Source organism: Apteryx mantelli, chromosome 2, assembly GCF_036417845.1.
Source record: "Apteryx mantelli isolate bAptMan1 chromosome 2, bAptMan1.hap1, whole genome shotgun sequence".
In the NCBI taxonomy this organism is placed as follows: Eukaryota; Metazoa; Chordata; class Aves; order Apterygiformes; family Apterygidae; genus Apteryx; species Apteryx mantelli.
In genome coordinates this window covers 86,749,197-86,777,129 of record NC_089979.1, presented here as the reverse complement: position 1 = coordinate 86,777,129, position 27,933 = coordinate 86,749,197, and the positions used below count along the sequence as shown (strand labels likewise).

Genomic DNA, 27,933 nt, shown 5'->3' with positions numbered 1-27,933 from the left:
TACATTATATCTTTAACTGCCTTGTCCTGATGAAGACTTTTAATCGCATCTCTTTGTCTCTAACTGGGGAAAATTTCAGACTCCTTGTTTTTTTAGAATTGTTTTTGTAGCTTGGCTAGGTGGTTTTCTTTTTCTTTGAACTTCCATGTTTCATTTTCAGCTTGGATTTTTTTTTTTGTGGGTTAAGAGCACAAAAAATCTGACAGATAGGAATAGACATGGGGATTTTTAAACTCTTTTGTGTAGTTCTGTTTTTTCTTTTATTGTGTTTCATATTTTTTGATAAAAATTTGATTTGGATAAAAATCTAAAATCACATGCCAAAACAAAATTAGGTAGTTTCTGTCTTCTGTATAATCCAGTGTCTTAAAATATTGTAGATCTTATTGTGGAACTAATTTCACTCTTGTAAAATCTTTTGAAGAAAAAAAATATTTTTCCCTGGTCTGGTCTTCCTAACTTTTTTACCTTTCATCCTGTTCTACCATCTACTAAAGCAGAACAGTTACGCTTGGCTCTTAAGATGGTCTCCTGAATCTCTTGCTCTTTCATGCTTAAAATGAGTGCTTTCATGCTTCACCTAACTCAAAGCTTTAATATGACACTTGATTCCAGCTTCCAGTCAATCTTTCAACAGTTTAGGCTATGTATCCACTTAGGAAAAATAGCAGACATTAGATGCTGCTGCATTAAGGTTTTCCTTTTAGGCTAAAGGAAGATGAATGGAAGGTTGAAAACTCTGGGATGCTGAATGAGTGAATAATGGTGACTACTTCTGCTTAGGGAATGAGGTAAGTGAGTCAGTGAGGTATTTCTCCATCAGCTACTTTTGTGCAGCCTCTAAAAATGTGTCAGTTCCTGTTGTCTGTGTCCTCGCTGTTAGTTATTACCATGGTATTTCATCAGCAGCAGCTGCAGAAAACTCAGTCTTTAATTTCTATTTCTGTGCTTCCATCCCTCTTTAGCAGTAGAGTCCATGTCATCCTCCAGCCTATCTAAAATGGTGCAACTCTCTAGCCTCACTTAACTTAGACTTTCTTTGAGTTTTGTTCTGGTTCTCTTTTGTTTTTCATCTTTTTTTTTTCTTTGACCTTTATATAATCTAAGTCTTATTTCTAAGTATATAAAGGATATATGGGGAAGATATATATGCAGCTGATGGATTGAAAAGATGACACGTTGGCTACATGTTAAATGAGTCTGAGTGCAACAAATTTCCATTAATTTGGGGACGAAGCTTTTTACATGTTAGCTCAGATACCAGTAGCAGTTCAGCTGTACCTCCAACATAGTATGGGTATCAACATTTACCAAAAAAACTCATGAAAAAGCCTAGTGGTTGACTTGCATTGAACTCAGTTTCAGCTTGATTGATACTAATACATAAGTACATTAAAGTTAGCTTTCATATTAATAGTTCATATAAATAAAAGCTAGAGAGTGTAATGCAGACACTGTGATTGGTCTAGATAGTTTAGAGAGACAGGTTAAAATTGAAGATTCATTCTGAATTTGACCCACTTGTGTGATGTTGGAAGTTGCTTTCAACACATTTAGAAGTACTGGGATAATTCAGGCATGAATCACTTCTGTGATGCTGACTTTCTCTAGCATTCTTTTCAGATCGATTCTTAAGCTTCTAAGAAAAAAAGCTTATCTTAACTGTTGATATGTGGGAGAATAATGAATCATGAATGCACTGTAGATAAAGAGAATTCAGTAAGAAATGGTCACAAAAGGAAGTAGGGAAAATTATTCTGAGATTAAAAAAGAAAATAAAAACTTTTTAGACTCAATCATTTCCTGGTTTGGGGACTTTTTCCTTGAACTCATTAACTTGAGAGCAAGTAAACCATTCTCCTCAAGAATGATCTTATAAAATGGTAGTGGTTATGAGATACAAACAACCCCCCCCCAGATTTTATTCAGAGAGGAAGGGTCAAGCTCTCTGTAATCCAGGTCAGCTTGGTTTCCATCATAAGAACACTGTAGTGATGAGCATTAGATTCAGAGGAAGGGGGTAGTTTCATTTATTAAATTCGTGTAAGCATTGTAGCTTAAATCATACTGTCAAAGTACAGAGTCTGAATTTTCTCTGCCATAACTTCTGATATGAAGCAAGATTCTTTTTTATTATGCTATTACTCTAATTGTCCTATAGACCTCATTTTATATGTAACTGATTGGTTTCTCTGTCCAGAAGGACCACTGCTGTACATGGGATATTGCTCAGAACATGAGTTTTGCTTTTTGTTTTAAAATAGAGCGAGTTTTAGTTCTTTCTGTATAGTTTCTGACTACTAGAATATCTTACAATATTCCGTGCTAATAAGGCTTGTCTATACTGTCAAACTGGAAGCTAACTCAAAATACACCAGGGAAAGGAGAGTCAGTAATTGTGAACCTGAAGGACACTGAAAGTTAGACTTTTTCTAGCTATCAGAGCAGTGATGGTCTGAAGCAGCTTTCCAATGGGAAGAATAATGGCAGGAAGCCTGGATAGCTTTAAAATTTGATCTTAACAAAGGGTCAGCTAGTTTCCCAAAGTGATTTTATAAATCAGTGTTGCTGGGACAGATTTCAAAGACCCAGGAGTCCTGGAATACTAAACCCTCATTTTTGAAACCAACTATCTAGCTAATTACTCATTTTTTGATTAGAGAATTTTTGTTAGGGCAATGGCAATATCAGGAATACACAGCCCCACAGAAAGATAAATACTGTTTAAACCTTAGGGAGATAAAAAAATGAGACCATGCAGCAAAGTTGCTTTGTAATCTCAGTTCGGCATCTTACATGATCAAATTCTGTTTATGCTGTTTTCAGTGACTCCTGTGGTGGCTTGACTATTACTTTAATACCCACCAGGGGCAGCTGTAACAAAAAAGGTTGAGATATGTGCGCTTAATCAGACTGAACCTTTTCCAGCTGAGGAGATGGGGTGCTGTCCCTCCACTGGGAAGACTCCGGAGGGTGCATGGAGACCCTCCAGCAGCAAGTGGCCAGAACAGCCCATGGAGCTGTGAGGAGCAGGAGGGCAGCCACTGCAGGGGCCTCACAAGGCCCCATGGGGTGCGGGGAATGTGTGGGGGAAGGGCTGGGCGTGGCTGCGGCCCCGCCCCCGATTGTTGGGTGGGGCCCTGCGCACAATAGGAGGCAGCCGGGCACTGGCGGATGTCCCTGGCGGCGGCCGAGCGGGAGTTGTGTCTGTGGCGCGAGCGCCCCGAGCGCAGGAGCCTGTGAGCCGCACGGTGTAAGAGCCGCTTCCTTCCCTCCTCTGCCCCGCGCGGACAAAGAGGCTGCAGGGAGCCGGGCTCGGGGCTGCCGCGGCTTCAGCGCGGCCCCGGCCACTGGGTGGCCAGAGGGGACGAGGAGCCACGATGCTCTCTGGTCTGCTCCGAGACCCAGCAATGAGCTCTCGCTTCCAAGGGCAGGAGCGTGAAGGAAGGAGCCTTTGCAGAGCCCTTGCCTCTGGAGCCTGCAGCTGCGTCCCTCGGTGGACAGGTGAGAGCTTTGCTGGGCTGGCAGCGTGTTGGGCTGCTGCCGAGCGCTGGGCAGGGAAAGCCCTGGGGGTAGCTGGCAGAGGCCACTTCTGCCCCTGCCCACCCTGAGATGCTGAGAGCAGGGGCACCTGTCCTGAATCTTCTTGCCGCCTTCATGCCTCCTCCCGCCTTCTCCTTTTCACAGTTTGTGTGGATCGTCCCCCGACCCACTGTCCCTGCGGGCAGTGGAAGAGAGAGGGACTGCGACAGAGCAGCTCTGCCATCCAGCAGGTAGCGCCTAAGAGGAGGAGAGGGCACCCGAGCAGCCCCGGGCGGCTCCCTGGCTCACACGAGTGCCTGCCTGCCTCTGCAGGAGCCTGGCTGGGGGTGGGCAGGCAGAGAGGGCTCTGCTGGAGCTGTGGCTCCTTCCTCTAGCATGTGCAGCCCTGTGTGTGTGTACATGTGTGTGCTCACGTGTGCGTGTGTAGAGCAGGTTCTGGTCTCCGGGCATGGCTGGGGAGTGCAGGGAGAGGCTTTCAGGGAGAGGTGGCCCTGAGGCCACACTCACGCCTGCTCCCCTCATTTGCAGGATGGAGAGGCTGAGGCAGAGGCTGAAGATGAGGACAGCCAAGGTGTCCCCACGGCCAGCGGCGGATGCTGTGCAGCCTGCTGCTGGTGAAGGCCAGTCTCGGGAGGGGAGAGAGGAGAGAGCAGCTCCCGGGGAGGGCAAGTCCTCCTGCAAGCCCACAGGGCTGTGTCCTGGGAGGCAGCTGGGGGAGCAGCACCCCACTGAGGCTCAGAGCTGGTGGCAGGCAGTGTGGGGCTGCTTTCGCTGCGGCCAGAGGTGCCAGGAGGCCGGCAACACCCTCACCCCACCTGTGTCACCTGTCCTGGCAAGAGGGCCAAGGGCTGCCCCCACCTCAGGGCACCACAGGGAGCAGCCCCCCGTGGGCCCCGGCAGCACTTCCAGCCTGCAGTCTGCTGACTGCCTAGGAGAGGAGAGCAGCTGCCTGGCCTGCGAGGAACAAGAGGTCACCGTGGCCATCTGCATTGTCAGCCTCACCTTTGACACAGCAAGCGAGACAAGCTCCCTGGGCATCTGGGACAGCGAGGGCTATGCCAGCAACTGCAGCTCCCTGGCCTCAGAGGATGCATCAGAGGATGACGGCAAAAGCCCTGACTCCAGCTGTGTCCTCGAGGTGCAAAGCGTGAGCACCTTGGGGCCTTTTGTTGACACAAAGGGCCCTGCCGTGACCCACGCCTACACCTCAGGCGCACACAGTGGCGGGGAGAGAAGCCAGAGCCACACCGCCAGCCCCGCGGAAGACACTGGCAGCAGTGAAGATCCTGGCGCTGCCAGGACGCAGACAAAGAGCATCGGGACCCACACCTCCAGCTCTGCCAGCTGTGTTGGTGGTGAGCAAAGATCCCTGCCCAGTGAGGAAAACAACAACGTGATGTTTGTCTGCAACTCCAGCTCTGCCTTTGACATGGGCGGTGAGAAAAGGTCCCTGGGCAGCTGGGCACAGCGAGAGCAGTGTCAGGGACTGCGACTCCATCTTGCCTGTGACAGGAGGGTGTGGCAGTGAGTTACAGCAGAGCAGTCAGGGCCACCCTTGGCTGCAGCACCCACGAGATGGTGGAGTTGAGTGTGGTGCGAGGAGGGAGCAAGGCGAAAAGTAGGGTCGCAAGCCTGGCCTTCAGGAGAGCAGGCTTCAGCCTGTTGAGGGACCTGCTTGGAAGACTGTCGTGGCATACTCTTCCCTGGAGGGAAGCGGGGTGCAAGAGAGCTGCTTGATAGTCAAGGAGCGCCTACTCCAAGCTCAGGAACGACCTTCTGTAGCTGACTCTGCTTGAGCAGGTGGGTTGGACCAGATGGTCTCCAGAGCTGCCTTCCAACCCCAACGCTTCTGTGAGATGTGGAGGGCAGGATTAACACCGAGTCCAGCGGGGGAAATGAAAGGCAAAGGGAAGAAGAGAAGGACTCCTTCTGGATGGGGGTGGGTGAGGCCGTTCTGTTGTTTTATTCTTGTGTGGGGGCGACGGGGGGAAGGGTTGTTTATTTTTCTTTTTTCAACCCATCTGTATGCCCACTACTGCTTGTTACCAAGCAAATAAACCAATAAACTAACCATGAGGGGCCATGTCTTTCAGGCCTTGCGGTCTGGCTTGAGCGCGCATCTCTTGAGAATCCCAAGAGGAAACAAAACCACCCCCACAATCCAAAAGGAAGAAGAGAATCGCATGGTTCCCCAGAGAGGCCAAAAGCTGCAGTGCGAGCAACAGCAGCATGCCAAGGAGGATGCTGGCCCATTTCTGGTCCCTGGCTGACCCCCACAGCCCAGGCACTTGCTTTCCTCACCCTGAGCAGGGAGAAGCCCGGGCACACTACCGAGACAGGGCCTTCTTCCATTGCTCCTTCCTGACCCCTCGGGCAACACCTCCCCCGCCTCTCTTTCCCCACAAGGAGTCATGGATTCTCCATGGCCTCCTCAAGTCTCCCTAAAGACAAGCGACCATGACTCCAATGAGTCCAGTCCCTGGCCTTGCCAGAGTTGTGTTCATACTGCTGCTTCCCCATCAGGTTCCCCCTCCAGGTCCCTGCACACCACGGCAGGACTGCTTGGGCTTTCTCATTTCTCGGGCAAATTTTCGAGCGGCCAGCTGTGTGGGCAGTGAGACACTGCTCTTTTTCCCTGGCCTGCTGCTCTTTCCTGCTCTCTATGCCCTTCTTACTTCCCCACAGAAGGGGAAGCCTGTGCCACAGCCTGCCCTGTGGGGTCTGCTGATGGCCAAAGGCATCATGGCAAAGGCTGTTCGTGGTGTGAAGTACCGAGGACACACACACAGAGCCTGGGGGTAGTCCTGGAGGACAGGCGCAGGCCAAGAGGGCCAAGGCTGATATCGGAGTAGCCATCCATGCTCTAAACTGTGTCAAGACAGAGGGATCCTGAACTCGGAGCACCTGTAGGCTGTGGTGGAGAGAGGGCCTCTGACAGAGCAGCTCTGCCACCCAGCAGGTAGTTCCCTTTGGGTTAGATTTAGACATATTGACTGGCTGATCAAAGGGAGTTTGCATTATTTCTCCTAATATAATATTCATTCTCTGGATTTATTACTAAAAGGGTGAGTGTCCCAGGCTATCAATCTGACAACTCTCATTAGTACTGAAGACTCTACTGTGTATAGGAAAAAATAATCTTTTTAATTTTATTTACCCTCTTGATAATATAAGACTGAGCAAAGTAAATACTAAAGACGAGAATGTCCTTCTAAAAGATTCTAAATTTCTATTCTCTTTTTTTGAATGCCCTTCTTACACTTCTGAAAGCATATGAATCCCATGTTTTTAGCTATTAGACCGGGTGACAGTTTTGGCACTCAGAAGAATGAAAGTCCTTGGAAGGACTTCACCATTTAATCTCTGTGTGTGAGACTGCAATGATTTCACCTGTCTCATTTTTGAACTCAGTGACTACATCTTGCCCTACTTCCTGTTATGCTTGATAGGATTAAAAACACAGTCTCATCATCAACATGCTTGCATAATGAGGTAGTGTTAGTGACTCCTGAAATCCTTGCTGGTGTTAGTCATGTACAGGGTAGCTAAGTCCTGAGAGAAGTTTTACACATAGACACTATTTTTTCTTTGTTTAATTATTAGACACCAAGCAGTGATCTGGGATGCTCTTAAAGAATTTTTTTTGTACCAGCATCTGCTCAGTCCTGCCCTATCATTCCTACATTTAGCTTTTTCTAGCTCTTCAGGATCTCAGTAACACATACCTCACCCACAGCCTTCACGGTCTCAGAACTGGTTTCCTGCATTTTGTGAAGCATCCTTGAATCACTGAATGAGTTGTTCATTTTATGGTGTCCTCAGCACAACACTTACTCCATGCAAATATCTTCAAATTGTTCATTGTATATTTGCCTGATTGAGGAGACTGGTTTTCTTTTGGGGAAGCAGTTAGAGAGCATCTTCAGTTTTGTCTCTAATGTTTATGGTTTCAACCTCTGAAATACCTATAATTGGCAGAATAGGATTTGCGGGAGGGGGAGGAAATCATGTCTCACTTCATAATTTCTCCAAATGAATTTTATAGAACTACTTAACAAGTGATGAGGACTCATATGAGTTAAAAGCTTAAGAATTCTTAGGAGACTGTAACGCTGGCAGCCACAATCTGAAAAGTGGTAGAAAATGATTTCACTGATCTTGGAGGCTTCTGCAGTGGTAGGAAATGGGTTAACTGAGATTGGCCCAGATTACGCTAGGAAACTACCTATGCTCTCAGCGCTGAGGGAAGAGGCAAAACACTTCTGTGAATTCATCTAGTGTGACTTGTCTGTCACCTTCCATTGAGAAACAGAGCAAGAATGCTCAAGTTAAACACCTATAGTCACAACCATCTGGTGTCAGCTTACTGGTCTCGTTTCCTCTGGTGTCCTGTTCTAGCTGTAGTCAAAATCTGATGTTTTAGATCAAGACAGGAGAGGAAGGAGACACACAACTTGTGGAGCCAGTTTTGAATTACAGGGGAAAATGTCCTTTCTGATCCAAGTATGAGTAGGACCTTGTTGAATCTGAAGCATTTGGGATCTGACTGTTGCTTTTATCTCACCTGCCGACAAACCCTTTCTCTTTCAATTACACTGAAGTAGTAAGTGTATTAGAAAGGACACAGACTCATATTGTCTGCTATTAGTAATTCTGTGTAGCATTTTTATGCATATTTTGATTTCTCATGAAACTATTTGATGCACTGCCTGGTGACAGTGAATAAGATCATTCAGCAAAATTATTTGCCATACTTATTTCCATGCAAGAGTATCTTAATGCACGAGTAATATTGATCATACAAATTGTATCTGCTATGAAGTATAGTGCTATTCACTGTGTTTAACCTTCAGCATAAGAGTGAGCCATGTGAACATTAGATGGAATGGAGCATATGATTTGTATAAATTGGATTGCCTCAAGAATTCTCCTGAGTTTTTTGAATGTAGTTGTCCTTTCTGTCTCTTCTATCACTTTTTTCTGACCTTCCTTTTGTCCTTCTTTCTGTCCTTTGTGAACTATGGGACATGTAGTTGTAAAAGCAAAACCACCTGTCTGTTATTAATGCTGACTGTGCCAGATGTTTCCTGTTTCCCAGTCTGTGCCCAGAGGGGATGGGAAAGGAGTGAAATAGTCCTGTAAAATAGCAGCAAGCTCATTGTAGCTTCCCATTATAAATGTTCTTTTCATTATGATACTGGAAATTCATTGAACTTTGTCACTTTTTTCTAAACAAGTTATAGGATTTATACTGGCATTATTTCTGGCATTTTTAGAAATTTTATTACAATTTTGGCTAACTATTCACTCCCCTGAATAGTCTGGAATTTCATCATACCATTAAATTTACCTGTATCTATGGTTATCTAAACTTAGCTATATCTATGGATCATGTTGACTAACAAAGGTTTCCTTTAACAGTATCACTCTATCCTTTAAAAAACAGCCATCATCATCGCAGCATGATGCCAGCTGCAATGCCATCATCACAGATCTGACAATTTTTATTTGCATCCCCCCCCCCCATAAATAGGGGGGAAATTTTTTCCCTTCTAACAGAACCTACCTGCTGACACTCTGGTGGAGCTGAGGTTCCATCCAATTAGCATCTCTTTTACTTGTGAATCAGTGAGACAAAGGTAGGGCTCCCAGAAGAACAAATACGAGAGATGATATTATGACGTTCCATTAACATCTGAATTGTTCTATCAGTGGCAATCTCAATTTAAATCCCAGCCCTGCTTCCTTCATCCATTCGGTTCTCTTCTCAGTGAAGATTATTTTGGCCCTCCTTCTCCCTTACCCGCCCTTTATTTCCCTCCCTTCTTGACAGGGCATTTAGATCTTTTCATGTTTTCCACTCTTTTCATGACTCTCCTTGCACCCACCCGTCTCTGCTGACATGGAACAAATTCAGCTCTCTGCTTTTTGAGCCAATATTGAGTGATTGTTTGTGCATACTGTATGATATTTTGCCTTCGTGTCTAGGTGACAGCTCCCTGTATATGACAGAAGATGCTCAGAGATTAAAAATCTCATCTGTCCCATTGACAAGCTTTTCATGCCAGCAGCTGTTGATGGTGAGCCTAGTATTCTAACTGTCTTTTTAGGCCATTATTCTGTTTGATTTTTTTTTCTAACAAGCAGCTGTAACTACCTAGCTCTATATGTATTTGTGCTTTGAAAGTGACTCAGACATCTTAAAAGACTTCTTAAATCCTTCCATGTGGTAACATTCAGGTCTTCTCACAATAGTGAGGGTTACGGGATCTGGCCATGATTATGTGACCACCAGTCATATCTTATAGCTTAGCTACATATGACTAAGAAGGTTTCAGCTCTTGTTGTCAATATATATGCTGTTTGGGCTCAGCATCTGAGTCACAAGAGAAGCCTTCCCCTAATTCCTATTGATATTGTTATCGTTAACAGTATTAAAACTTGCTGATTTTAATGCTCAGATAATGATTTTTTCATGATGTTCCTGTTTGATATACAGTTTCTGTCATCATGGATTTAAGATTTTTTAATCAAATATGGGTTTCTCTCTTATCTGCTGGTTCTGATATAATTGAGTAGTATATTTGTCTTTGGATGCTCTACTGCAAAAATGTGACAGGTAGTCAGCTATGCCATTTACGAATATTAAATAATTCACTCTTCTGAAGTTTTATCTAACAGCAGTCATTTTGAAACCTATTAGAATGGGCTGCATTAATAAGTAGCATGTCAGCTGTGTTTGCTATTACAGCAGCATAACAATGTTAGGTTTAAAAATGTTCAAATATATCTGCTTTCTGGATTTCATACATCAGAAATCTTTACGCTTGTCCTTAATCTGCTCTGTATTTCAATACTACTGAATTTCCTATAAACAGGCCTTTCCCTATTCTTTGTCACTGCAGACCATTCCTTAAGTGATAGGACTAGTTTCCATTTCTAGTCAGCCTGTGTTTTTTGTGCAAACCATTAGTGAAAAAAAATCAGTCATAGAACCACAAGGAAAGGACCAAGAACAACTTTGAAAGGTCAGTCGATTCAGTCCTCCTTCACCAGGAAAAAGTCTTCACAGGTTTTCCCTGGCTGTGCTTCCATGCTGCTTCCTTGATCCAGGGGTGAGCTGTACCCCGAATCTTTACTGAAGCGAGATTTGAGTGTTCACCATTCTTTCCTCCCACCCCGCCCTACTGCACACACCCATACTTGCATGTGCGCCAAAACCTCAGAGCTTACAAGAGATCCCTACATGTTGTGACGGGGACTGCAGTCTGGGTAATGGGAAGCCAAGCCCCAGGCTGTGCTGCATGTGGCGTGTAGGTGCCCTGGGGCTGTGTGCTGCTCAGGGAATGGCAGTCTCCCCTCCAGCTGTTCTTGCTCCACCAATCATTCCTTTTCTCTCATCTTTGCCTATTATTATACTGAATTAACGGTTGTCTACAGTTGAGTAGTCTTTTGCGATGTGCTTCTCCTGGAAATCTTCATATCTAGGGTACTGTATTATACATATTCAACAGTGATAAGCTATAGTCCCCCACAGCAAGCAGAAAATTCTTTTGAAAGTGCAGTGGGAATTTCTTAGGTAAAAGATATGTGTCAAGTGAAATTTGGTCAAAAGATCCAACTACTTTACCCTTTCAAGGCAAAATATTATACTGGCCACTTTGATGTTTAAGTGCATTCTTCTTTTCTGAAAAAGAATGGCCTATAAAAGTACATCATTCCTTAAAAAACAAGAGTAATGTTTTAGCACCTGTGATACAGAAGTTTGTATGACTGCTGCAATACCAAAGAACAGAAGTGTGCTGAAAGTCCTTACTTTCTTAAATGGTCTGGAAGGCTTCCAGATCTCCTTTGGGATTACTTGGATATTTTTGCAGAAAGTTGTCTAACACTTTTCACAAGTTTGCAATAGTCCCTTCACAGTAAAGCCAATACTCTGTGCATTCTGAATCGGTAAGAACATACTGGGTGATCAAAGTTTTCATTAGTCTTTCTCCCTGACAACACATCTCTCTGACTGCCAGGCAGCCTCCAAAATACTTTTGTGCATGATCTGAGACATGATAAACTAGCTAGCTCTCCATGTTATTACAGTTCTCTCTTCCTCCAGAAGGAAAGTATGATACTAAATAAGATAGGTTCTGAAAGGCAAACTAGTCTTTAGCTGTACATAACATTTGGTGTGTCAAACCATGCAAGTTATGTGGTATCAAGAAGTACGTGACAACAAAAGGGAGTTCAAAGCATCTGCAAGACAATCTGCAAGACTGTCTTGTTGATCATGCAGTGAACTCTCGTGGGGCTGCTTGTGGTTCGCTTCCATAGAGCCACTGAGCAGGATTAGAGCTCTGGAGAAAGTGTCAGTTATCCATTTGATAAGGTTTTAAAGTATCAAAATAAAAGAGAACATCCAGGCTTTCTATGGAAAAAAAGCCTGATATACTTTAGCTATACATGGATACACATAACTTAAGGACCAGTCATTTTAGTTGCTGTAGATCCAGAATTTCTTTTCAGATGTATATTGATCTGCTTCTTTAGTGAGGGGAAGAAGTAAGGAAATTGATTTCTGGCCTGTCTTTTCTTTTTAAAATGATGGTAGCATTTCTCTCCGATGCTTCATAGTTGTATTCTCTGCTGATGAAAATATTTGGTAATAAGGCATTTTTTCCAGATTTTCAGAAAGTAGTTTTGCAAATGATATACAAGTCACTGCATTACGCAGGTTGTTTTGAAATTGACCACACTTTATTCCTACACTGAGGCTTTGACTGTGTATAGTGCTGCTTTTGCCATGGCTGTGGTGTCCTTGCTATGTGATTCCCTAACATAGATGTGGCAAATAACAATAAATGGGGACTTAATCTGCCAGTGTGGTTTATATACTTTCCCAGTGATATAAATTAAGCTAAGAAAATGTCCTTCTGATAAGCTTATCTGTGTATATATAAACAGGTTTCCCTGAATAAGCATGCATGAACTTTTCACATATGCCTTAGCTGAGCTTCGTATCATCAGAACTTCATATCGCAGAGATCATGTAACACAGATATTCTTTAAGAAACTAGGTCTTACTGTCTGCTGGACTGGAGGAGTATATCCAATGTGGCCACTTCTGAACTCATGCAAGGACCAGAAATAAATAGCTTGTGGTCTCAGGCATTTGCTTCAGTGAATCTGATCCAGACCTTCTGTAGCTGATAAGCTTGTGTGTGATGTATTACAGATTGAATTTTTCTCTTGGTTAAACAGCATTCAGTTCTGAGATTATAATACTAATCCTTCTGTCTGGAAAAGGGTTTTTATTTTTATTATTGACAATGTATATGTTGTACTACTGACTTTTTTTTTTTTAAGAACTTCAAAAGAACTTCTTAGAACTTTTGAGAACCTTGTTGGAGGCTGTGGGGGATTTCTGGGGACCCTCTGAGGGACTAGAGGGTGCTTGCTGCTGACAGGTAAGGAGAGCTAGGGCAGCTACAGGAAGCCTTATTTCTCCTGGGCAGCTCTAGCAAAGTGTAGCTGCTGCTAACAAGCTCTTCTGATTGCTCCCTGATCAGAGGGAATTGGGGGCTTTGTTCCAGCTGACCCTGATTAGGGAGGGTCAAGCACCCTTTTAGCCAGTGCTAAGGAGAGGCCTATCTATGAGCCAGGTCCAGTGCACAGCTCCCAGAGTGCAGCTCCCAGAGGTAGCCAACAGGTGCAGCAGTTTGGGCAGCAGCTTGCATAGCAGAGTGCAAAGAAGGGGTCCTTGTCTCATTCATAGTAGCATACACTTCCTCAGATACTGTTGTGACACACCACAGGATGCTGTTAGAGTGGCTGTGTCTGCCATGTTGGAGGCTTCCACCCCTACAGACCTTCTGATGGAGGATGCAGCTCTACAAGTCTTAGGCTGCAGGGAGGCTTGGGGCCTCTCCGTGAGGCTGGGGCTGGCTGTCATCTTTCCTGCAGAAGGTGGCTGTTGTTGATGAGTTGTGTTGCCAGGTCAAGGAGTTACAGGAACAAATCAGCAGGCTGCACAGCATCAGAGAGGCTGAGTGAGAGACGGACAGGATATTCTCAGAGACCCTACAGCTTCAAGAGCCTTGTGAGACAGTAAGTGGTGACTCTGAGGAAGGTGAAGGCTGGAAGTTGGTCACTTCTTATAAGGAAGGTTCCTGCTCCTCCTGAAGGCTTGCAGCTGATGAACAGGTTCACTTGCCCTCAAAGCTGAGGAAGAGCTGGGTGTGCTTTTGAGTGAAGAATCTGGGCCAATGGACTCTGTGCCACACAGGAGCACCTGGCAGAAGTGGTGAGTGATAGTAGTGGGTGACTCCCTGCTGCAGGGAGTAGAGACACACATCTACCAATCTGACCTCTTGTCTAGAGAAGTTTGCTGCTTGCTGGAGGCTCAGATCCTGGATGTCGTGGAGAGATTGTGAAAGCTTGTCCACCCCTCTGACTATTATCCCCTGGTGCTCCTCCATGTGGGCACCAATGATACTGCTGGGGACAACTTGGAAAGTGTCAAATGTGACTACAGAGCCCTGGGGGCGGTTGTCAGGGGTATGGGGGCCCAGGTGTTTTTCTACTTGATCCTGCTAGTGAGGGGGAAGGCTGTGAGGAGGAGCAGACAAATACTGTGAGTTAACAATTGGCTGTGCAGCTGGTTTCGGCAACTGGGTTTTGGTTTCTATGACCATGGGACCCTGTTTGAAGATCAACATCTGCTTGGGAGAGATGGGATCCACCTAACTAAATGGGGCATGAGTGTCTTTGCCAACAGGTTGGCCAACCTGGAAAGGAAGGCTTTAAACTAGGAAAGATGGGGGAAGGGAAGAGTTATAGAGACCATGCAGTCAGCAAAACAAGGCTCAAGTGGGGATACCTCAAGCATTTGCATGCAAGTGAGGAATTGCCTACAAGAGAAGACTATGGGGAAACCTCTTCTGGGAAATCAGCATGTTTGGATACCTTTCTGAAGTGCCTATACACAAATGCATGCAGCATGTGGAGTAAACAGAGGGAATTAGAGATCTGTGCGCAGCTGCAGGACTATGAACTCATTGTGATTATGGAGACATGGTGGAATAGCTCCCTTGACTGGAATGCTGCAATGGATGGAGGCAGGCTCTTTAGGAAGGACAGGCCAGGTAGGCAAGGATGGGGGAGTCGCTCTTTGTGTGAGAGAGCAGCAAGAATGCATGGAGCTCTGCCTAGGGGTGGATGATGGTCTGACTGAGAGTTCATGGGTAAGGATTAAGGGGCAGATCAATATGGGTGACACTGCTGGGGATGTTTGCTACAGGCGATCTGATCAGGAGGTAGTAGTATATGAGGCCTTCTACAGATAGCTGGAAGTAGCCTCATGAACACAGGTCCTGGTCCTCATGGGGGACTTCAACCACCCCAATATCTGCTGGAGGGACAACACAGCAGTGTACAAACAATCCAGAAGATTCCTGGAGAGCATAGATGATAACTTCCTGATACGGGTGATAGATGAGCCTACAAGGAGAGCTGCTCTGCTGGACCTCTTACTTACAAACAAGGAAGGGCTGGTTGGAGACGTGAAGGTTGGGGGCAACCTTGGCTGCAGTGACCATGAGATGGTGGAGTTCAGGATCCTGCAAGGAGGAAGCAGGGCAAAAAGTATGATCACAACACTGGGCTTCAGGAGAGCAAACTTTGACCTCGTCAGGGACCTGCTTGGAAGAATCCCATAGGATTGGGTCCTAGAAGGAAAAGGGGTCCAAGAAAGCTGGCTGATATTCAAGAATCACTTCCTCCAAGCTCAAGAACAGTCCATCCCAACGAGCAAGAAGTCAAGGAAAGGGGAGACCTGCATGGATGAACAAGGAGCTCCTGGCAAAACTCAGACGGAAGAAGGAAGTGTACAGAAGGTGGAAGCAGGGACAGGTAACCTGGGAGGAACCTAGGGATGTTGTCCAAGTATGCAGGGATAGAGCTAGGAAGGCCAAGGCCCATTTGGAGTTTAATCTGGCAGATGATGTCAAGGACAATGAGAAGGGTTTCTATAATTACATTAGTAACAAAAGGAAGACCAGATAAAATGTGGGCCTGATGCTGAATGGGGCAGGGGCCCTGGTGACAACGGATACAGAGAAGGCAGAGATACTGAATGCCTTCTTTGCTTCAGTGTTTACTGCTAAGATGTGCCCTCAGGAATCCCGGGCCCTCAGGAATCAAAGGTCCTGGAGACCAAGGAGAAAGTCTGGAGAAAGGAAGACTTTCCCTTGGGGAGGAGGATTGAGTTAGGCATCACATAAGCAAACTGGATATACACAGGTCCATTGGCCCTGATGGGATGTACCCACAAGTGTTGAGGGAGCTGGTGGATGTCATTGCAAGGCCACTCTCAATCATCTTCGAAAGGTCATGGTGATCAGGAGAGGTACCTGAGGCCTGGAAGAAAGCAAATGTCATTCCAGACTTCAAAAAGGGCTAGGAGGAGGATCCAGGAAACTAGAGGACAGTCAGCCTCACCTTGAGCCCTGGAAAGGTGGAGCAGCTAATCCTGGACACTATTTCCAAGCATATGAAGGACAATAAAGGGATCAGGTGTAATCAGCAGGGATTAAAAGGAGAAATCAACCTGAGCTCCTTCTCTCATGGAATGACTGTCTGGAGAGATGAGGGGAGAGCAGTGGATGACCTTGACTTCAGTAAGGTTTTTGATACTCTCCCATGACATCCTGCTAGGCAAGCTGAGGAAGTATGGGCTAGATGAGCTGACAGTGAGGCGGATTAAAAACTGGCTGAATGGCAAAGCTCCGAGGGTGGTGATCAGTGGCGCAAAGTCTAGTTGGAGGCCTGTAGCTAGCAGTGTCCCCAAGGTGTCAATCCTGGGTCCAGTCCTCTTCAACTGATTCCTCAGTGACCTGGATGAAGGCACAGAGTACAGCCGCAGCAAGTTTGCTAGTGATACAAACCTGGGAGGAGTGCCTGCTACACCAGAGGGCTGTGCTGCCATTCAGAAGGACCTCGTCAGGCTGGAGAGATGGGCAGAGAGGAACCTCATGATGTTCAATCAAAGGAAGTGCAGAGTGCTGCATATGGGGAGGAACAACCCCCTGCACCAGCACAGGCTGGGGGCTGACCTGCTGGAGAGCAGCCCTGCAGAGAAGGACCTGGGAGTGCTGCTGGACAACAAGCTGCCCATGAGTCAGCAATGTGCCCTTGTGGCAAAGGTGGCCAATGGTCTCCTGGGCTGCATTAGGCAGAGCATTGCCAGCAGCTGGAGGCAGGTGATGCTTCCTCTCTACTCTGCCCTGGTGAGGCCACACCTGGAGTGCTGTGTCCAGGTCTGGGCTCCCCAGTAGAGGGGAGACATGGAGCTACTGGAGCAAGTCCAGCCAAGGGCTACTGAGATGGTCAAGGGACTGGAGCACCTCCCGTATGAGAAAGGGCTGAGAGAGCTAGGACTCTTCAGTCTGGAGAAGAGAAGACTGGGGCGGGGGGGGGATCTTATCAACGTATATAACTATCTGAAGGGAGGGTGTAAAGAGGAAGGGGCCAGACTCTTTTCCATGGTGCCCAGTGGTAGGACGAGAGGCAACGGGCACCAGCTGAAATACAGGGAGCTCTGCCTGAACATAAGGAAAAACACTTTCACTATGAGGGTGATTGAACACTGGAGCAGGTTACCCGGAGAGGTTGTGTGGTCTCTATCCTTGGAGATACTCAGAAGCCATCTGGACAGGGTCCTGGGCAGCCTGCTCTAGGTGACCCTGCTTGATCAGGGGCATTGGACTAGATGATCTCTAAAAAATCCCTTCCAACCTCAACCATTCTGTGTGTGAAAAGACAGTTTTTCTTGAAATAGATAACATCATGTGGCTGAATGAAACATAACTGCAATAAGAAAGGACAAATGGAAGTTCAAAGTCATGTGATACACCACATCTTAGGTTGATGCCAAAAATGAAATGCTTTTTTTTTTTTTTAATGAAAAATTGTTTGAACTAAAAGTGCATTTACCTAAACAACAGTCCTCTGGAAGTCTGATGTAAATGAGAACTGGACTCCAGTCTAACTTGAAATATGATTGTTCTTCAGACTGAAGTGTTTCCCATTATGGTATAATTTTTGTCCCATTAGAAAATGATCACAACCATTATAAAAATGTAACAGCGTTTGCAAATGCTAATGGGATGCTAACCTCTTTCTTTTTGTGACCCATTCTTGCTAAATGACTTTCCATGTTTCCTTATAGAAGCAAGTAAATTGAAATTAATCTTAATTTACTGATTCTCATGTTTAAATCATGAATTAGATACATCCTTAAATATTATAGAACTGTAACTAAAATCCTTAAACACAAAAGCCTTTCTTTTCAAGGTCTGTCACTGTAACAAACAATGATGTGCATATTCCCCCATGATTCCATAAATGCATGTTCCCCCTTTCCCTGTCTTCCTCAGTGAGTTAACAGCAGGAAATGCCAAACCTTTTTTTAAGATTTGTTTCATTTAATATCAAATTTGTTTGAGGATAATCAGCGTGTCCATGTTTGCTCTGAAGATGCACTCTGGGAAAAAAGAGATTCATCCAGATTCTCCATGATAGAAACCTTTTCTTTGAACAATGCAGGCAAATCACAAAATATCAGATAGTCAGATCAGAAGAAAAAACACTCTTTCAGATTTCTAAACAGGGCAAAATATGGTCCTCACAGTTAGACAGTAGGCAGCCTGGCCATATACATCTGACTGTACTGTGTTGCCAGCATATGTATCTTGTGCTGAGGTGTACTGCGCTCTGAGGTCCTTTGAGAGCTTCCTCTGGCTCCGCAGGGGATCATGGGTGGCAGCAGAGCTGGTCTTGAGGGAGGAGTTATGGCACTGTGAAAAGTGGCCAGTAACATGAATGGGACTCCAAATTAGATATGTGCGACTGAGTAAATCCTTAGTGTACTCTCCTTTTCCTCTCTTTGTAGGTTTAGGTTGTCCAAAATCATCGTGCTAGTGCATGTTTGCTATATTTTCATACATACAGCTAGTGACAACTTCCAGCAGTCTGGTAACAGTGGATATACAGTTGACAGCTTACCTTAATCAGCAAAATTAAAAAGCCTGAAAAAGTTTATGTAGAAAAATATAACTTTATAGTATAACTATCATTAGAAGGCACTTCATAAAGTCAAATGAAAAGAAAGCAAATTGTTCTTAACAAGGCAGTTTGCAATCATGTGCATAGCGATTTGATTTACAGTATAGCCTTAACTGATAAAAAGGAAATGTGTCTTAATTACACTGTTTAATGAACCAAATTTTCATTTTAGTGTCTGTTTCTATTTGTCAAATAAAACAATGGATGTTTAATGTACTGCAGTTCTACTGATGCACCCTTGTAACTCTTATATTCCTGTACTTAAAATTCCATTACCCGTTCTCATGTATTCTTCTTGTTTATACAAATGTTCACAGAACAAAATGTTAGTCTACTGTGCTGTCAATTAAAGTAAATATGACCTCAGTGAAAGTTGCAGCTGACTTCAGTAGTTACTGAGAAATTATTACCACTTCTTTTGTTTTCAGTAGTGTGTTTTTCTTGTTGTTGTTTTTTTAAAGAGAGTTTAGAAGTAGGGCTCTACTATTAATATTCTTGCCCCCAACAGTTCAGGCAGTTCTTATGAGGCTGAAAAACATTATATAAATTATCATTCTATGTGATGTGATTCTGCTCATGACTAAGAAGTATAATGCATTTTTTCCAGGAATGCTCTAAGAACAAACAAGCAGAAGGCAGTTTGCTATAGTGTCTTGGATTGCTGTTTCAATAAAGCCTGTCTGTCTACTGCTTCTCTTCTTGTTCACAACTACTTCTACAAGTGTTACAGTGCCTTTCTATGTTTTTCACACACAGATTTTACTCCATATAGAAATCACTATTACAGCATCTGCATTTGATGAAACTTGCAGCTTAGTACTACAGTCATTTAGGTTTTACAGAGCAGTGATTATAAATTGTTTGTATCGCTCAGTTTGAGTTCACTGGTGAAAAAGTAGTCAAAATCCTTGATGCCTTTCGAGAGGAGTGTTGATTTGTCTCTGGATCAAAGTTGTAATAAATGTCTTTTTAGGGAAGCCCAATGAGTACACAAGGTGCTAGTCATAAGACCTTCACACAACAATCTGAAATTTTCTGTCAGATAATTGTTTTTTTAGTGCAAAACCAAAAAAAAAAATCGAAATATGTGAATAGTAGATTCTCTTTATGATAATAAAGACTCTAACTTGGCTTTAGTCCAAAGATAATATGCTCATCTGTGTCCCTTAAAAGAAACCTTCCTACTGTTGCACAGGAATAGATAAATGTGAGCTTTAGCCAAAAGCTGATTAGGTTTTTGTAAGTCAAACAAGTAAGTTATGTTTTCTGTTGCTATGTTTTGCTATGTCTCTTGCTGTTTTCCTGGTTGCCGTATTTTCTGTTGTTCTCTGTTACCTTTCATTTACATAGGAAACGTTAGGTTGTTTTGAAAGTTCAGTGATCAGCTAGCACTGTGTTTTAGATATGTTCACTTTTTTTTTTCCTTCCTTTCTCCATTTCAGTGATAGATAAAGGTTGCCAATGTCTGTCTTCTAATCCTTGCTTGTTTCCAGGGCAGTGAGCCTCTCCTCTTTTATTCTCAAGTTTCTTAACAGATGAGGAATCAACCTAGACACTTAAGCCCTCACACAGGTGGGCTTTTTCAGGTCTATTCTATATGTTAGAGTGAGATTCTGTGTCCTCAGCAGATACCCTCTTTCTCAATCACTTTGGTCTGTCATCCCTCCCAAGGACAAACACTTCAAATGAGTTTATAGGCTTGAAATTCCTTTACCACAGTAATTTTTTTTTATCTGATACTAATATATATTATTTCTATTCTAATAAATATTTGATTCACACACTCTGCCAGAATGGCTGGATTCATCAGCATTATGTCTCCCTCTTAACTTGCAGGTTAATAGCAAGCTCAAGAAAGGCATCCATCTAAGATGTCCCGTTTGGGAATGTTTTGAATATGAGATTATAAATCCTAAGAAAAGAGAGGATGCAACTTGATTTAAAAACAAACAAACAAACAAAAAAACCCCACAGTGATAAAAGCTGGAATAAACCCAGGAGGTGCAGTAAAGAGAGAGAAGGATAACATGTACCCAAATACCCTGTTATGACTCTTCTTGTTAATAACACTGTTGCTAGAAGCACATTTTTTGGGGTGCTGGTTTTCAGTTTAAAAATCTATTCTTATAGGTTGACAGTGCGGTTATTTTGTATTACATTGTTGTTCATTGCCTCTGTGTGGGGTTCATCTGAGCTACCAAAGCACCTGTTGATATCTTCATTAGTGCTGCAACTTTGTTGGTTTCTTTGAAGCCTTCCAGACTGATGGAACTTGGTGCCTTCTTTCTCTGTATGCTGGTATGATTTTTCCTAGCTATTGTGTGTACGGTTTCATCCGCTGATAAAGCTGGATTTCTGGATTTACCTTTCTGTCTTGGATATCTTTTGATGGAATATTTTGACCATCTCTTTCAGATTTAGATTTTATCTCTAGAATACAGGCATTGACCACAAAAAACTGAAATCTAGCCTTTTTTTAAATTAAGAGTGATTCTAGGTCACCAGCTGTCTTTCTCAAAGGTTTTTTTATGTGCTGATTTCATCAGCAAACCGGTCTCTAATAAGAAGTCAGTTCCTGCCTCTTCCTCTGTAACCCAAAATGTGTTCATCGTCTTTGCCTTGTTCACATCTGCTTTCATATTTTCTATCCATTTTCTGTATTCTGTCTGGGTACTCTACTTTAGTCAGGTATCTTTCAGTTTTTGTTGTCCTGTAGTAATCCTCTCACTTTGCTGTAGCTTCATGATGGGTTTTCTTTGCCTGAGATAACACAACTGCTGGTACACCTGGTACACCAGGTACCTGTGTAAGAAGGCAGCTTATCACTGGAATCTGTGCTCAGTACCCATCAGTTCCAGGGTAAAATGTAGCTTAAACTGTCCTTATTTTGTGTGTGTGGGGGGGGGAGGGGGAGTCGTCGTCTTCTTTTTGTCTGATATTCTTCTGAGGGTTTTAACATTTCTGTTTTCTATTTTTTTTCTTTTGTATGCCTAGTATTGTGTTGACTTCATTGAGCCCTCAGTGCTTAAGGCTCTTGCAAGAGATCTGTTCTGCTTCTTGCTGTATGCAGCCATCTGGAACAAGCCTGAAAGATTTCCACAGACCTTGCAAAGACTATGTCTTTTAAGAAGAATTGTTAGAGGTATAGCTGCCAGTGAAGCAGAAATGAGGAGAAGGTGATGGTACAAAGGAGAAGAGACAGTGACATATCATGTGACTGATGAATAAATGCCACAACTATAACAGAACATCAAATTGCCACATGTTCTGCAAAAAAATTTGTGGGGGAAAAAAAGAGAATGAAACTGGAAAGCCAAAAGCTCTTGGTTTTGCTGGCAGTGCACTTCTAGTGTAGTGGACTCCTGATGTTCAGCATGGGGTTGTGGGTTGTTCTCCAACTCTCTGGCTGACAGGGACAGAACCTGTGCAGTGCTGGTCCTCCACTTGCAAGTTGTGCTGGGAGTCAGCTGTTGATGGTCAGAAGCAGAGATTTCATGTCATTTCCTACTCACTGCGATGTTATGAATCATCCTTACAGGACTGCTTTCACCATGAAAAAATTAATATAGCAAAGTGAAAAAACAAGCAGAAATTTGACCTTCACCACTCTCCCTCATCCCAGATAATTCATGTGTATCACTGAAACCATGTGGACTAGATCAGATGACAGAAGAACACAATCAAGATTAATTTTGCCACATTTTAGTAATAGTAATTTATATTTTTCACCAACTAATATGATTCAGATGGCTTCACTATGTGAAATCTCAGAATTTGTCCCTTCTTCATGGCATATTTTGTACTCAATGTCCTGTTTTCCTTCACCATGTTTTTCTCTAGTGTGTCTTTTAATACATTTCCTTAATATGTCTTATTTTCCTCCAATACCTTAAAATAAGTTCATTATGTCTGCTTTAGAACAATCCTCTATTTGTCATAAATCATAACTCATTGTGCAAAAATACTCAGTCTGCGTGTTTGTATATATCTCTGTGTACAGCCAACCATAATCAACTGTATGTGTGTGTATTTGTGCATAAACATATATATATATATATATATAAAATTTATTTCACACATTCTGTTTTCCATTTTGGAATATTTCAAAATATGCTGTTTTATGTTCTTGCTAGAAAATAAATTACTAAAACAGAAATGTGTGAATTTGTTCTGTCTGGTATTCACTTTTTTCTTCAAAGCTAAAAAGGTTATTTAATAAAGCATGAAAAATCACTCTGTCATCCCAGATGTTTGCACTACAATTGCCACTCTCCAGTAGTGACTTAGTTCTCCATAATATAATGCATCTAACCACCATTGCTACTTCTGACTTCTGCTGAAAACTTAAACTAATAGAAGGTAATGTAAATCAGATTAGAAGCAATATTTTTCAGCTCCCTTCTCCAGCTATTTGAATCATGAAGGTTCACTAAAATGTTATGTCTAAGGACTCCTTTTGTGTATTGGAATCAGTGGTTATTTCTGAGGTAAAACATATATCCTGCTGTCCTCTTATACCATTGCTTCATTAGTGGTGGATGTCAAGTCTTTTCTGCATCCTCTTTCTTCTTGTTTGGAAGGACAGAAAAAAATCTGAGATGACTATCTGTCTGGATAGTATTCTCCATCAGCTTCCTTCTATCTCTATTGTTTCTCAAAACTTTAAATCCTGCTGGAAGCAAGGTTACTTGCCTTTTTGTGGATTGCAGCCAAGTGAGTCTTGCTGATGTTCAAAGAATCTGCTTATTCTGCTGCTTTGCCTTCTGTCTTGGAAGGTAGCAGACTGCTTTCTCATCACTTCATACTGTCAAAATATCCAGTCCCCTTTTTTGTAAATCAGAGCTCCTAATAAGAATTATGTATTGTCACTAGCCAGATGGGGATTTTTTGCTGTGCTTTTGTGTGGAAAAACACAAAGTTCTTCCATCAGAGCTGCCATCTTATGTTTCATGAGTTGAAGTCTGGTATAGACAACAGTGTTAGCTGCTGCTTTTTCCATTTTTCATCCTGAAGGAAACTTTGCATCTGAAGGAAAGGCCCCCAACTTTCACCTTTAAGCTACCACAAAAAATGTTCACAGTTAAGTATTTATTTTGTTCATCCACTGATGTGACATAATATCATATCATATATCATTCGTCTTTCCCCAAAAGATCATCTATCGCCTCAAAATCTAGTATATCATGGATAGCAGTTTCATGCAAAGTATTTATAAAATTCTTCTTGACATTAAACATGTGCTTTGGCATGTTTCCCAATAATGTAATTTTGTTTCTATGCTAACTAATAGTAAGCTTTTTTTTTTCTTGCATTAAATGATGTCAAGAAGTTTTAAGCTATAGTCAGATTTTTCAAGTCATTGGTGTAATAATTCATCCATATAGGATGCATCCAGATGAAGGAGCAGAGATTAGTTATAATAAACCAATCACTTGAGCCCATCAATATTGAAGAAATCTCTTTGAATAATTGTCTGTCATGAAATTGCCAAAATTACCAATGAATATTGGTCTCAATTAATTATTCAAAGGTTGTACTTTATGCTTAATTATACTATTTCTTCTGTGCGCAGTAAAAAGTGTAGTGCACAGAAATGTGAGACACTTCTCCCAACACACTTGGAGAGCTGCAAAGTCTAGTCTGTTCTCATATACAATAGTGTCAAGCAATTCAAAACTGAGTCTGGATTTTTATTCTTTAACCTTTTCATAAATTAATGGCTGGAGTTTCACTGAAGCAACCCTCACCTTCCTGGAGTTGGGAGGAGGGAATAAACAGTTTAGAATGGGTGTCCTTGTAATCTTAGGATTTCATTCACTTTCAAGAACTGCCACCAGTCCGTAACTTTCTGCCTTTGATTCTCAAGGGGCAGTGTTTTTCTTTTTTGCTGTCTGTGTAGTAAGTTAAAATGGGAAGTACTCCTTTGGAATGGAGTAAGGAAATCATGCTAAATTGCCACCAGTTTTACATTTGGGAAATAAAATTTCCAGCGAGATGAGATTGCTGATCTATGTATGTTATTAGAGGAGAGCTCTGACTGATGATCTCCCCAGGGGATCTGTAAATGGGGAAAGCAATCAGGCAAGCCTACTGGAAGAAGCAGGAAAATTTTTCTTCTGTTCTTCTCAGGAGATCTTTGCACAGGATAGCAAAAGAAAAAAGACGAGTCCCCTCAGCAGCCTTCCTTTTTCCCTCAAGTTGTCTCCTTTGAAACTAATGGGTCAGCTTCTTTGTTCCTTCTGTTTTTCCCTTCCACATGTCTCAGAAATAGAGGAAACTGTGGTGCTGCCTGTTCTGCACTGCAGCCTTGGAGAGAGGGACGAAGAGTGCCTATGAAAGCACAGGAGCAGAGGCAAAGTTTTAGGTGGGAAAGAGAGGAAAAGGAGTAGATTTGCTGTATGAAGGCAAAATTGTCTGGGGTAGAGCAAATAGGCTGATTCGAGGCAGGTGTGGTGATCATGGCACACATAATTTTCCATTTTCATTAGGCAGAAGTAAAGAAAGTTTCCTCCTATGATTAGTCCTAAAGCTCTCTGATTTTAATGAAAATAAATGTAGTAAATAGGAATATGGGCTTGAAAACATATACTACAGATGGTTATCAACATTTCCATACAAAAATTAAGAAAATGGAGAGATGAAACAATGCTTACCTAATTTAGGTTTCTAAATTTAGTTGTCTTAAGTCTAACCTAGTTGTCTTGGGCTGCCTTTGTGGTCAGTGGAGAGAAATGGAGCTGTTCGTGAGGATGATTTATATTTTTCTAAGCATCCAACATACTTGAGATGAGACATCTCCTGGAGAGAGCTTTACATTCAGTTGTCTGTGAAGACAGACCTATGGTGATCTGACTTAGACTACCTGTAGTTTTTAAATGTTTAAGTGAGGTGAGGTGCAATCCACTGTCTTTTTTAAGATGTCTCTGGAAGACAACAAGTCGTCTGGCCAGTTGATTGGTTCATTCTGTACACTAAACCATTTTTCAAGAAGCAAACTTCAGTAGCACTTTAAACAAAATAAAAGATTTCAAAGCCAATGGCTTGGAAATTTCTCTGTAAAATGTTAAGAACCTAAGTAAATCAAAAATAAAAAAAAGTTCCTATCTCTGACCATATATCTTCAGTGGGATGTAGCTAGTAGATAGCCAGATCCCTAAGTTAATGTTTCTACTGCAGATGAGTTATAATATTCCCACAAAATCTGCCGGTGTTAGTTCTGAGTGAGACAGCCTGTAAGAAACTATTGTTCAACTCTGAATGGAATGGGAGAGTTTGTTTTTTTCCTCAAGTTAAATACACTCTAAATTTTAAAAAGATAAACTGAGAAATGGAAAAAGACTCTTTGTCTGTGAATAGTATACTCTGCCATGCTCAGTTTAGAGGCATAGGTATTTAAATACAACATTGTTTTAAATTAATTTAGCTTAAAGACTAATAAAAAGCTGTTATTTTGAAATAAGATGGAGCTGGAATTTTTAGTTTTTGTTTTATATTTTTGTCACACAGTAGTTTTAACTAAATGTAGATCTGTTGTGATCAAAATCACATGAAAATCTGCCTTTCTTATGAGAAGTGATAAAGATGGATTTAGGTCTATAGGTTTTTATCAGATGCTGTCTTCATAAAACGTAGAGGTAATTGGACTTGAATGTTTTGAACCTATAAGATAAGAGAATCTATAAAGCATTGGCTTTTGTTCTAGGGGGAAAAAAGTTGAGCAGTTGTCACTATAGGCTGAAGTAAATAACTTTCATGGCCTATTAAATTACTTGCAGGAATAATTCAGGTTTATAACTCTCATGCCCTATTAAATTGCATACAGGAGTAATTGTCCCACTTTCACTGTAGAAATACAAAGTTACTGAACCATTACTTTTTAATAGTTGATTTATATCACTCATCTTTAGTTCATGTGATAATTTAGCTTGTTGATCTTGGCATGTGATATAGTTCTGTCAGGTGGATGATGATAATGAAAGGTTTTTCCCTTTCTAGCTTTTGCTACAAATTTTTTGTCTTGTATTCCCAGTATAGGACTATTGTATTTGACTCTGAATGCTAATGTGAAAATATCATTTGTGTGACTGAGTTTATGATTTATAGTTCTATACTGGTTCATCAGAATTTTTTTTATTCTTGTCATGCAGGTTTGTTGGCTCTTGCAAGCACTCTTCTTTTTTCTAGGAAAGAGTCAGAGGCATAAAATAGAAAAGTCACACACCAAGACCCAGCTGAGATGAGATATAATAGAAATAAAACTTGCTTTTGAAACATAACAAAGTGAACAGTAATAAATTTGCTCTGTGTAGCATATTGTCTTTTTATTCCAGTAATTTTTCTTTCCCCTTTTTTTTTTTTTGTCATTTTACATAGAAGGAAATGAGAAATAAAAAAATCCCCAGAGAAAAACTGTGAATCCTCTATCAAAGCAGTAAGAAGATGCATTTCATTTAGAATTCTAAGCTAAAGTTGAACAGGACAGGAAAGATAGCTTTGCAGTGATGAAGATTTGTTATTTTTTTCCTTTGTCTTTCAACTTGCTTTTGTCTCAAGTCTCTTGCACAGCTGAGGCAATAGACTGAATATATTCTACGCTGGTCACAGATAAAGGACCAGGTACATGCTGTCTTGACTTCATTCTCTTTTTCTATATTGATATTCGTGCCCTGCTTACAGGTAAATTTGCCTCCTTCTGCGTAAAACTGAATCCTTTTCACTGTCTGGATTCTCTGCCTCGGTTGCTGAAAACCTGAGGCTGTTTGTTTTCAGAAAGCTTGCATCCACATGGGTGTATCACAGCAAGTTTAAGAGCTGCTCCCACTGTGATTAATAAAATGAAAGACTTCTGAAATGTACTAATCCCAGTGTAAATTGACAGACAGTAAATGGAGAAAAAATGGCAGTAGCATCTGCCATATGGCAAGCAGTATCAAATCCAGGTGATAAAAGAGTGTGAAAAGCAATTCTTTGCCCAAACTAGCTTTGCACCCCAGTAGTAATGCTCAAACTCTTTCCCTCTAAATGAGTTCACTAGACCAAACTGTGCAGCTACAAGAACAGATCCAAAAAGCAGCCCTTTCTCACTTTTCTTGTATTTCTGTGCAAATCAGTGGATACTGGAATTAAATTGGAGTTTGGCATGGTGAATCTGACGGGAATGGATATTTTTCTTCCTATCAGTCCTCATTAAACTTCTGTTAGTTTTACATTAACTATTGTCGGCCCAGTCCTCATAAGCTAATGACAAACTACTACTGACCTCCATGCAATTCCACC

At 42.4% G+C, this 27,933-nt stretch overlaps 1 protein-coding gene across 2 annotated transcripts; it reads left to right on the top strand.

The window, feature by feature from the left end:
* Positions 1-3,175: 3,175 nt before the first annotated feature.
* Positions 3,176-21,727, top strand: LOC136991391 (uncharacterized). 2 transcript variants are annotated; one of them, XM_067292407.1, is made up of 2 exons: positions 3,176-3,504; positions 4,072-5,523. In XM_067292407.1, the coding sequence occupies exon 2, from the start codon at positions 4,073-4,075 to the stop codon at positions 5,069-5,071; it is 999 nt and encodes a 332-aa protein (XP_067148508.1). In that variant the 5' UTR covers positions 3,176-3,504; position 4,072; the 3' UTR covers positions 5,072-5,523. The 2 variants fall into 2 exon arrangements, 1 of the variants encoding a protein (XP_067148508.1); XR_010883590.1 differs by lacking the exon at positions 4,072-5,523 and adding an exon at positions 21,652-21,727 and having other exon boundaries at positions 3,485-3,504.
* Positions 21,728-27,933: the final 6,206 nt, after the last annotated feature.